Genomic DNA, 12,501 nt, shown 5'->3' on the forward strand with positions numbered 1-12,501 from the left:
ATTTACCTCAGATAAAAAACAACTAGCCTCCTCCACTGAATAAACATCCATTTCATTTGACACTACCTTAAACAATTATCCGTCAACCAAATCTCACTATAAAATCATTGAACTACCACTAAACATAAAACCAGCTGCCTCTAATACTTTCAATTTCACCAAGTCACTAAGTAGTTTGCCCTGATTTTTTTCAACTTCACTGTGCAGCTTTCACTAACCTTTCCCATTCAAATAAACAGCATTTCACTATTAAATAGCTAACATTAACTCACTATCAAATAGCTACCATTAATTCTTAAATTTCACTATCAAATAGCTACCATTAATTCTTAAATTTCACTATCAATTGGCTACCATTAATTCTTAAATTTCACTATCAATTGGCTACCATTAAATCTTTAAATTTCACTATCAAATAGCTACCATTAAATCTTAACTTCTCTGTCGAACTAAAAGGCTACAATTAACTATTTAAATTTCACTATCAACTAAATAGCTTCCATTAACATTCTTAATACCATGTGAAGTGACATCTTATACTCCCTAAATTTTACAATTAATCTTTAGACCATAACTTCACACATTTAAAGTGCGTGGTTTCAATGCAATAAGCTGTGTACTTCCATTCCATAATGTCATCAGTAAATCGCCGCCATTTCTTCTTGCATCACATGTCAGGGAAACCTGTTTATAGTTACTACCTTTAAAAATACTGAATTTACAGATCTCAATTTAACTAAACTTTCATACTTCAATTTAAAGTCGGCTTTCTAATCTCAATATCAATAATCCGGTAAATATTTTTAAAGGTAGTAAACACATGGAAAAACATGCAAAACCTTCGCAGGTGCGCGTAAAAACAAAAGAAAACGAAACAGTAAGCAATTATTGAAGTCCAATTAATATTAATCCATAACACCTTGGCATTACGAAATTAATATCAATTAAGAACTTCCGTAATTGCCTTAAAAACTTCGGCCACTTTCGGCATTTTTTTTTCTCTTTGCCAAACTTACAATATTTCGATTGTTTGAAAGTTTTTTGAAAAATTAAAAATTTGAAGTAAAATTTCGTATCAGGATCAGCAGCTCGCCTTACCTTACCAATTTCGAAAATTCAAGTTTCTTAAAATCGGCTTAAGAATAGCGATTTCAAACTTGGAAATTTTAAACGTTATAGTCGGAATAGGCTTAAAAAATAAGATTTCCAAGTAAGCTTAAACTAAATTCGTCGTAGTCTGAAATTAATCAGGCTACTTAAAATATAATTACAAGAAAATATACCAACCAATTGGAACTTAAATTCTTGAAGGACTTCCATCTCGATTTTCTCCAACCACAGCAACCACGTAATTTCTTCTGCATTTCACTTCGTCAGTTCAGTTTTCGTTTCTTTAGCGCGTTTTAACCGATTCATCGCGATTTTAACTAGCCTTAACACATACCCCTCCCCACCAACCCAAATATTTAAATTTGAAACAAAACCTTATTTGAACAGTATATTTTGCAAATTAAGTTTGCCTACCGTTATAAATTAAAATCCTAATTATTAACCCTCAAATACAAATCCTGTAACACCCAATTATAAATTGAAGCCCATTTAACCCTTTACTATAAACCCTTTTAACCCAATTATAAACTAAACCCCATTTAACCCTTTAATATAAACCCTTTACACCCAATTATAAATTGAACCCCATTTAACCCTTTAAACCAAACTCTAAAATTGAAGTTTCAAGTATGCCTTAATTTTCAATTGCATCTATTGTTTACGTACATGATATGCTTACAATATTTATGCTTAAATCCAAAGTTTGCTTATATCTAAGTAGTTAAAAACAATACCACCTCTTGATGAGTTTCCATATTACAGGACCACTTTTTTTACCTTCTGTACTTTCGTGTCGCTTCTTTACCATTAGACGTTCCTCTCAATATTTTACCAACTCTCACCATCAACACCTCGCGATATAAATTACCAAACTTTCACCATTCGACGTTCCTCGCGATATACATTACCAAACTTTTACCATTAACACCACGTGATATGTTACCTAAATTTACCATGAACCTCGCGATAAAATTACCAAACTTTTACCATCAAAACCTCGTGATATACGTTACCAATTTTCACCATTTTCCATCAAAACCTCGCGATATTACCAAACTTTTACTACCATCAACAAACCGCGATGTATGCTTTTCCCTTTCCCCCAACTTAACACCTCTACTTTACCATAACAGGTTACCTGTACCATACATACCAGCTTTTACCAACATTTTCCTTCGATGTTCGTCATATTTTCACCTTTACCATACTTTTTGTCGGAGTTTTTTTTACCTTTACCTTTACCACGCGTATTTAAAACCCTTAAGGTAGGTTTTTCATAGCTTTTTTATACCATTTTTACCTTTACCTCGCGTATTACTTAAATTCTAATAAAAGTAAGCTTAAAAACTAAAAAAATATCCTTCAACTTCACACCATTCATTTTCGCAATCACCGGAGATTCAACTTTCAAGACAACACTTAATTATAAGATTGGTTTCAATTCTCACTCAACACATTCAAATCACACACACAACCATTCAAAATTCACACTTTCAGCAGTAAGTTTTGAGATAGGCGTAAAATTACAACAAATAAGCTTAAAACTAAATATAAGTTTTTTTCAAAATTTTGGACTTTTTGCCGGCCTGAACTAAAGTACAAACGTTACCATCGCTTTCAAGTACATAATAACCAGCGATCGTTCAACTTTGACCCAGACCGGACGTAGGAGAATTCATCCCTGATTAATTACGGGCTTTTTAAAACCCGCAAAGAACCAGAGGTTACAGAACGAAACGTGATACTTACTTTTTCATATATTTTTAGATTAAATATAAATTCTTCTTAATCCAGATTAGATTACGTTGTTTTTTTTAAACCATGAAGGTTTGTTATAGGACGCGAGTTGAATAACGAAGTTCGTTGATTACGCGCTTGATCCATTTTGGTATTTTAATTTAATCGCGATTAAGTTTCAGGATACTCGTTGATATAAACGCGCTTAACATTATCGCGATTGTAGGAACTTAATTTAAAATTAAAAGTAAAATTCCCCTCCCCATAACCCAAAAACACTTAATTAACACTTAAACTTAAATGGGCTTTAAATAATAATCAATTAACTTTCTATCCTTACTAATTAAACCCTAATCAAAATTCCCATTAAAATTGGGAATATTTTAAATTAATTTAATTTTGCTTACACTACCCTAACCCTAAAACTCACTAATTATAATTAATTAACTACCCTAACCTTAAAACTCACTAATTATAATTAAATTAACTACCATTAACTCTGAAGAAAATATATTAGAAATATTCTAAAAAAAAATTAATACTTAAACCTATTATAAGATAAATTAAATTAAACTAAATTAATTAAGCTAAGCCCATTCATTAAAATAACAAAGTTTAAATAACATTCAAAAATAAAATTTAAACTTGTCAATAACATCGCGATAAACAAATAACTTACAAAATAATGTATGCCTTAAAAACATAACAAAAACTAATTCTGGGTAAAATATTCAAGTTACCAAAAAACCCAGCCGATAACTTTCAAAAAACCAAAAAACCGGGTTTTCCGTTAACTATGTAGGTTTAGGCCTATAAAGTTCTAAGAAATAATCTTTAGCGTTCTGCGACAATACCGCTCTATAAGCATTAATATACAGAACAGGCAAACACCGATTTATGCCACTGCCGAACTTCGGTTTGTTCGTTCGTTCAAACTCCGTTACAGGGAAATTTTAGGGCATGGTCGCAGAAACGCAGATACGTGAAACAGAAGCTTACCTTGGCCTGCTGAAGCTGATGGTTGTTTGTCTTGTTGATAATTACTGGGACCAGCGATAGCCGGCATGGAGTTTGGATCCATGTACATCGTCATGGAATTGCTATCGTCTTGACTATGATGAGATGAGGTGGCGTTGGGTGACATAGGAGGTTCTTCGTAGGAGACTAGTGCAGTGGGTTTGACATCTAAAAAACGCGAATTTAAACGCAGACGACAAGTTCAATAAATTGTGCAATAAAAACGAACCAATAATTGAATTGGCCCAGTCTTTGGATGTATCAACAACATACACTTTGTTTATACAAATTGTTCGAGAAAATCACGTGACTATATTAACTGTGGCGACTGAACTTTTGAACTCTAAGTCGCCAAGCAGTATTTGCTAAATTCTCTACTAGCACAAACTTTCAGATTTATCTATGGACCAGTTCAGTCTAATTTGAAATTGCCATATGCGTATATTAAGGTCAGTTTCCGAGCAGCAAGTCCAGCTTAAAGGTTGCCACAAAATTCTCAGATTCAATATAATTGCCTGGACTTTTCACCAGTTTTCCCTAACCTTTATGTTGTCTCTCCTACAAACTTTCAGATTTATTTATAGACCACCAATTCAGTCTATATTTAGGTCAGTTTCCGAGCAGTAGGCCAAGCCTAATCACTCTTTCTGAAGGTTGCCACAAAATTCTCAGATTCAATATAATTCCCTGGACTTTTTACCAGTTTTCCCTGACCTTTATATTGTTCTAAATACTTAATATGGGCGACTTAAGTAGACATTTTCGTTTAAAATCGCATTTCACGTAAAACACAGCAGTATCTGATCAAACATGATCTTGCTAAATCCGCGTGTTAATTGTCACCAAGACAATTGAATGGTTGAACCAGACATTTTAAAAACTATAATAAAATTCCCTGACACGTGGCAACCCTGTTAATCATGGAACAAACAATCCATTCAAGTTTTAATTCAAATCATCATAAATTTCAAAACATCAATCGAAATTCCGCGTAATTTATTCAATTCTTCATATAAGTCACATGAAAATGACATGATTTGTGACCATTGTAACAAAAATTGAGGTAAAAAACCAACAAACAAATGTTAAATCTTGACTAAAAGTACTTTTGTGTGACCAAAGCACCAATATTATAAAATATTTTAATAAATCTACTATCTAATTGTTTCTGCATTAATTAAAATAAACCAAACCGGTTGGTAAATGGTAACTGACTAGCTAGATAGAGATTGTGACTGTGATTGGGCATTCATGGATCTAATGATCAAATTCCTCTTTTCCTTTTGAACACGACACCATAAAGAAGTGTAAGGAATATTATAAAACCGCGCCATTTTCCTCAAAGACTTATTATAAACCGTAACGGCTCTAACAGCCTTATCCATATTTTCATTATATTCCTTAGAGCTAACAGGGACGACATTAGGCGGTCCCGATAAGGTCATAACCTTCGATATCTTATATTTAACAGGCCTGACACCGCTAGTTGTCAATGGCCTATTTATATATCTAGCCACCGTTGTATTTGTATTTGTAATTCTACTTGTATCTTGATTGATCTCTTTTTTAATCCACGGAACAGTAAACTGATTCCCCGAAGTTGATGGCTCATTAGTCCAGTCTGCAAATTAAAGGACGTACGTGTCACCACTTTGTGTTTAATGAAAACAATTAAAATTAACGAAAATATTTAAGCGACTTGAGCAAAGAATAACATATTTAACTACAAACGTGATTAAATTCTTTGCTAAGTCATTATTTTCATTAATTAATTTTTAAGTGTGACATACGTTCTTTAATTGCTATAAATTAAAATAACCCCAGGAGCCAGAGTTAGGCTTATTTTAAAACCAAATTTACTAGTTATAAATTGTTAGTAGATGAGATGGTTAGTAGATGAGATGGTTATAGAAAATGAAATAAAATAAGACTCCTTTAAATTTTGAGATGGTCCAAACTCTTATTAAGTCATTAAAGCCTAATTCAAAAGATTCCTGTAATTGCTTTAATTAGGCTTAGATATTTTAGCCTTGTACAGACTCAGTGGTTTAATATGAATGATAAATATATCATTAACAGTGCATTTAAAACTATCCTGACACTTTTGATGTTAATTGACTTGTATTATTATCCTTTGTCCATAATTTCTGCTATTAATCCTACTTTATTAATTAAGCCTTGTTCAGACTCAGTTATTAAATATTAATGATAAATAGATCATTAACAATGCATTTAGAACTATCCTGACACTTAAGTCTGATCTGAAGTGTCATTGGAACCAACCAATCTGATTTTCAATTTCAAACTTTGACAAGTTCATTAATTAAAGTTGTGTCAAAATGACAAATTTCCACATCTTGTTAAGCCTTTGTCACTATCTTGTTAAGCCTTTGTCACTATCTTGTTAAGCCTTTGTCACTATCTTGTTAAGCCTTTGTCACTATCTTGTTAAGCCTTTGTCACTATCTTTGATATTTCAAAGTTCCCTGTCGTCTGCAACAGTGGGCCTCAACTGTTGCAGCCAATTTATTGCAGCTTTTTTTTAATTAAAAGCCAATTTATAAATGTAAAAACTAATTTAAACCAGCAACATTTGTGCCAAGAATAATTTTCAAATCTTCATTAATAATTTAAATTAATGCCAAAATTAATTTAATCTTTGGCCAGAATTAAATACTTCAAAAGTTTTAATAAATAGGCCTAACCCGTCCCTAACTAAAGTAATGACCAAAAACATTCTTTGGCTTAATCACTAAGCCAAAATTCACAATTCTTTAATTAATTAAGCCTAATTAAGGAACCATTCAAAGCCTTTATCCAATTCTCTTAACCAAATCTCATTTACCAACAACAAAACTGGACAAACTGGACCAAATGGACCTAGCAAAGTGTGTACAAAATGGTTTTTTAGTATTTACCTTCAGGCCTGTCAACGAGATCTACAGTTTCCGGATTCATGGTGGCAACAGTGGTATCGTAAGAGCGACTTTCAGGAACATTAATATTGTTATCTTTTGATGTGGCATTCGTGAGCATGAGTTGAGATGAGACAGGTTGGACCTATTGTGTTCATTAAAATAATAAGATTAGAATCTACTGAGTCTATGTTACAACAAGGATGGATGGTTGATTCAAAAAATAAATAATGAGACTTACGTTATCAGTGGTCATATTTTGTTCCATCAAAGCAGCAGGCTCAACGTAGTCTCCTACAATTGTAGCCTCCTCAATGATAATCCTGGAATCCTTTAAAATTAAAAGGAAAAAACAAGGGTTAATTCCAAGCTACATAGTATAAAGCCCAAAAGGCATAAAAGGGGTGTTATTGTTCATAGACTATGCAATTGGCACATAAGCCTTGGCTTTAAACACCTTGTTTATTATAAATAGGGTGTTTAAAGCCAAGGCTTAAGTGCCAATGCATAAATAGGGTGTTTTAAGCCAAGGCCCAAGTGTCAATTCTTTGCAAAATTATATAAATAGGGTGTTTAAAGCCTAAGGCCCAAGTGTCAATTCTTTGCAAATTTATATAAATAGGGTGTTTAAAGCCAAGGCCTAAGTGTCAATTCTCCAATGTGTATAAATAGGATGTTTAAAGCCAAGGCTTAAGTGCCAATTCTCTATCAAATGTGTATAAATAGGGTGTTTGAAGCCAAGGCTTAAGTGCCAATTCTTTGTAATGTTTATAAATACTAAATATACACATTTACAAAGAATTTGCACACTTAGCCTCGGCTTTAAAACCTATTAAATGCATAAGGAATCGGCGCTTAAGCCTTGGCTTTGAACTACATTTATAGAGAATCGGCGCTTAAGCCTTGGCTTTGAACCGTATTTAAATACTATACATTTGTATAGGGTTTAGAGCCAAGGCTTAAGGGCCGATAATTTAGTTTTAAACTTAAGCCTATGCCTCCGCTCCCCTAACCTTAATTTTAGCCCTTTGACTCTAGCATAATTTTATTTCTTAATTTAAACGTTAAAATTTATTACTTTAAAATTATAAAAACATGCAAGCTTACTTTGGCATTTCTCGTATCACTAGGTCCATCAACCACTCCGATAGATGAGGAATCGTCTTCAATCACATCAGCCGAAACAATTTCTTGGTTCTTAGCCGCAGGTCCCTGATCGTCAGTCTCACTGTCATTTCCGCCGCCACTTTGCCCACCGCGATTCTTCCACTTTGTCCGTTTTCTTTTTCTACCCGTTGGTGAGTCGGAAGATGGCCTGACAGAACTGTCTATGGTTTGTACAATGTTCGCGACGTCGGACGAATGTTGAGCTTGAGGATATACTGGCACTTCTTGCTGCACTACGCTACCGCTGCTAGATTGTCCATCTTCGCCCGAAACCTCGGCTAACCCTTTGACTTTTAAGGTTTCCGCGGTTTTAAGTAAGGCTGATAAATGCGCTTGCCCAACGTTGACTTCTCCTTTGTACATAAAGTCTATGATAGCTTTGAGGTCCGCGTAACGAATGTCTTTTAAGATCACAATTGGGTGCTTGCAAGGATTTTCCTGGAACAAGCTCTGGAAGAATGGGCTACACGCTGATAGGACCATTTTGTGCGCCTTCAAACTCAAACCGTCACACGCCAATGTCACATCGACTAATTGTTCGCTCGTTAACAGCGTTTCGAACACGTTTAACATGTTCGAGCTGTGATTGTTCCATTTTAAACAAAATTGTTGCGAAGTTGTACCCATCTTTAGGCCGCGTTTACAAAATCATAAATAATACTTCAAAAACCTAAACACGCACCAATAAAAAAAATTAAAAAAAAAGGATTAGTACTTAAATAAATTCAAATAGTAAAGTGAATTAAATTTAAAAAAAAAATCTAAATCATAATTACAATTTAAAATCTATCTAACTAATTCAAAAATTAACTAGAATTAATTCTTAATATGAAATAAATCTTAAGTTTCCAAAATTTGTCTTCAAATGGGCCCGCCCTAATGGTGAACTTTATTTAAAATCAATAAAGCTAAGAGCCAGACCAGAGTACGGCAAGCCGAAAAGCCGGTACAAACCGGTACCTCACTACAACGCTAGCTAAAGGGGGGGGGTTGAAATATACAAGCCGGTTCCGCCCCTCTTCTTCCCGGATCGAAGATCGGCTCAAAAATGGCGTCAAAACCGAGAACGAGAAATTTCGGGGACCGACGCTAACCGCCAAAAATTTCCAAACTCGGGGAAAAATTTATTTCCTTTCATAAAACTATTCGCTACTATCACTAAAATATTCCGCAATAAACTACGATCTAACAGCTAAAATAAATCCTAATCTATTCTAAAAATACCGAAAACATCCAAGATAAATTTTTCCCAAAATGGCGTAGTTGCAAATGTGCAACGCAACGGCCAAAAAACCTAATTTCCTTAAAATCTTGAAAATAACCGGGAAATTTACTAATTCTCTGATAATATCGTTCTCCCTAACAATTAATCATTGTTTCTAGCTAACTTAAACTTTAATTTGAAAGACTATCTTACTTCGTAACATAAAAGTTACCGGCGATGCGGAGCGACGGATAACAGCAACGTTCCCTCAGCTCGTCGTCTTCAACAATAACGTTCGAAAACGCAAAGATGGCTGATCTCCAAGCGAGGAAGACGGTACTTTTTCTACTACAGCACTCTGCCAAGCTCCTCCTCTTGCCCGCGCGGTTTGGTTTCCACCGTACAAGAATAGTAGATACTGTAGTGCTACTACGGGATCATAGCGTCTTTCTGATACCCAATGAGTGAGCGGGGCCGGATGGAGAATGCCCAGGGTGGGTTTTTTGTGGTTTTTTGCCCCTATGTTTTCGAGGAAGGAGCAATGGCGTCCTTTTTGGGTTTTCAACGATTTTAGAGCCGTTTTTTAACCGGGGTTTTGCAATAAAGGCACTTTCAAGGATTCTAGGAAAATTTTCAGCCATTTAATGATACATTTTTACAGAAAAAACGCAGATTTTACGCTGATAACAATTAACTTTTTTAGTTTTAATCAAAATTTTTGTACACATATTTGTTATATTGTTTGCGGGTTTTTAGACAAAAAATTTATTATTTACATTAATTATGACGTCATCTGAAGCTTGAAATTAAAGTATTTAGTGGGTTCCATGTTAAATATTTTGAATATTTGATTAGAATTTTAATCTCTGACGTCATGTACATTTAAATTACTATTACTAGAGTCCCTGTCAATTACCATAATTAATACCTCATGACCTCGACTTTGTTTACGATTTAAGGAAGATACGTAGGTAATTGTATTTGTTGATAACGTGTAATTAAGAATGTGTTTGTGGAAATTGTTTTTCAGTATTTCACATACTCGCTACTGTAATAAAGCATGATGAAACTTAACCATGTGTTTACTTAAATAGGCTTATATCCAAAACTAATTTATTATTGAATAACATTTAAAACAACTAAATCAAAATCATTTACAAAAATTCTAATAAAGTTCGCCATTTTCCTTATTTTCTCAAACCCATGGAGTGCGTAGTCAAGAGGGTGGACTAGAGCTCGAAAGCCGCCATTTTCTACCAAGTCACGGGCGAAAGGGGGTGGTGCGGCCCCTGTACATAAAAGCCTGGCATATAATACTTGTATGTTGAAGCTTAGTATGGGAAACGTTCCCCCCCCCCCCGCGCCCGCGCATGTGGTGCAGGATCGCTCCTGCTACCCTAACCACCCCTGAGCGCCTCTACGCCTGTTTCTGAGCTGAGTGCAAAGTAATCAATGGCGTGCCACGCTGAACGCTGACGTTGCCTCGAATATGATCTTGATGCAGCCGTAGGAGAACCTGGGAAACGAGAGAGAGAGAGGAAAATGGTGGCCACGCAATGGCAGGAAATACGGCCTACAGCTCTCTCCCCACCATTTTCGCCCAAGCTGCAGAAATGCGGCGCCAACTAACCGGTCTCTCGTGCTCGGCACTGAGGCCCGGGAATACTCTCGTCCTTTCTGCACTCTTGCTCCTTCCTTCTCGTTCTAATCGCGCCATTTTCTTTCCGCGCTGGAAAAGTGGGAGGGAAAATGCTTTTGCCTTTTTCCCGCCATTTCTCTCTCTAGCTTGAAACCGGAGTATAAAAACAAGATACAGGGGATAATTTTCTTACATATTTATTTCATTTTCTTACATATTTATTTCAGAATATGTTATGCACTTTTTTCTTATGAATTTTGAGGGAAAAACCCCGATTAGTAGAATGACCACATATATCGCATACATGTAAATAAGGAACCGAATGTTTTTCACGAATATGCCGATTCAATCCGTAATCTTGACTAAATTTTTTACCACACACCTTACATGTAAAACCGAAATTACTATTCGAATATTTATAAAGAACATGACGATTTAGTTGAATCTTTTTTCTTGGAACTGAAAATATAAATATTAAAAACAAATATTTTAAATTATTATCTACAAAATAAATATTTTTTCTTTTCTGTTAGAGAAAGAAACACTTGATTTATTTTTTATAATATATCTTTATTATAGGCATATTTTTCTTCAGAATCATCTGATTCAAGACTAGATACAGGGTGTTGCGATTTTCCTGACTCATTTAAGGAATGAATACAACGACTTTGGTGCTTCTTTAAAGCGAAAGAACGACTGGAATTAAATTTAACACTAATTAATTCTACAATTTTATATTAATAACCCGTTAAGTATAAAATTTATACCTATAAGATTTGCCGCACAAACATAAATAATAATTCTTAACTTGGTCGTGGCTTTCCCTTATGTGACGTAACAAACTTTGACGTTGAGAGAAACTAATAAACAACATTATAGTAAAGGTCAAGAACGTTAAATAATTAAAGAAATAGGCGAGGGACAAATCACTCTTCTCTTATGTGTGATTCATTTTATTATTGTCAAGGTCAGGGCAAATAATCCGTAAATCCCTTGAATTACAGGGTGTACAGGGTGTGTTAAAAGTCCATTGCAAATAGACTTCAATCGAGGGGCTAGTTACTTAGCGTAATCGGGGTATACGGCTTTACATTAGACTGTACTAAAGGGATTTCAAGCCCTGCCCTTGACAGTAGTAAAATGATTACGGGTAATCGATAATCGGTGTACAGGAACTCTGAGAGTGATTAGCCCCTCGGTTTCAATACGTACCTAGTGTTACAAAACTCGCAAACATTTTCACTTCCAATTTTGTCCCTCCTATTCCCCCGTTGTTCAAATTGAGATATAATGCTTTCTAAAAACTCTACAAAAAATACATTAAACAATTTACTTATTAATATATTTTTTAATTTATCTATTAGCCTAATTATCAAAGGCTAATTAAGGCCTACAGAAACTAAAAGAAGGGGGTGGGTCCTTCACTAACCTCCCGCCAATATTAGACCACGTTGACGTCTATAGATACTTTCTACTAGTGTGGCTATAGAAAATCCCAACCCTTTTGCTCAACTTCAACTTCCTTTTCAGTGCAGTGTTGCCAGGCCTGTGATTCAAATTGGCCAAGTACTGGGTGAAACTGAACTAATACCCTTTTTCTCTAAATTTTATTTTTTTGGTTCACAAAAGGCCTGGAAACACTGTAGTGAAAACTATTTATAAGGTTCCTCCCATATCTATAAGCATCATGACAATACAAAAGAATTCCTTGT

General features: G+C 34.6%; 1 protein-coding gene across 21 annotated transcripts in view; it reads right to left on the reverse strand.

The window, feature by feature from the left end:
* LOC149702687 (uncharacterized) overlaps nucleotides 1–9,516 on the reverse strand; it is a 46,675-nt gene extending 37,159 nt beyond the window's left edge. For 19 of the 21 annotated variants that reach the window (XR_016381807.1, XM_089866563.1, XM_089866545.1 and 16 more), the window contains exons 1-5: nucleotides 9,364–9,516; nucleotides 7,887–8,616; nucleotides 7,021–7,110; nucleotides 6,783–6,924; nucleotides 3,847–4,032 (exon numbers count right to left, since the gene is read on the reverse strand). Coding sequence is in view for 20 of the 21 variants with exons in the window: in XM_089866563.1 (XP_089722689.1) it covers nucleotides 3,847–4,032; nucleotides 6,783–6,924; nucleotides 7,021–7,110; nucleotides 7,887–8,573 (1,105 nt within the window). In the remaining variant the exon portion in view is untranslated. Of the gene's footprint in view, nucleotides 1–3,846; nucleotides 4,033–4,778; nucleotides 5,486–6,782; nucleotides 6,925–7,020; nucleotides 7,111–7,886; nucleotides 8,617–9,363 lie in introns of those variants that run through there. The other 2 variants (XM_089866564.1, XM_089866560.1) reach the window with 2 other exon arrangements.
* Between the last annotated feature and the right edge of the window lie 2,985 nt (nucleotides 9,517–12,501).

Source organism: Phalangium opilio, unplaced genomic scaffold (assembly GCF_054372755.1).
Source record: "Phalangium opilio isolate 3A_F unplaced genomic scaffold, DU_Popi_V2 ptg000017l_1, whole genome shotgun sequence".
Lineage (NCBI taxonomy): Eukaryota > Metazoa > Arthropoda > Arachnida > Opiliones > Phalangiidae > Phalangium > Phalangium opilio.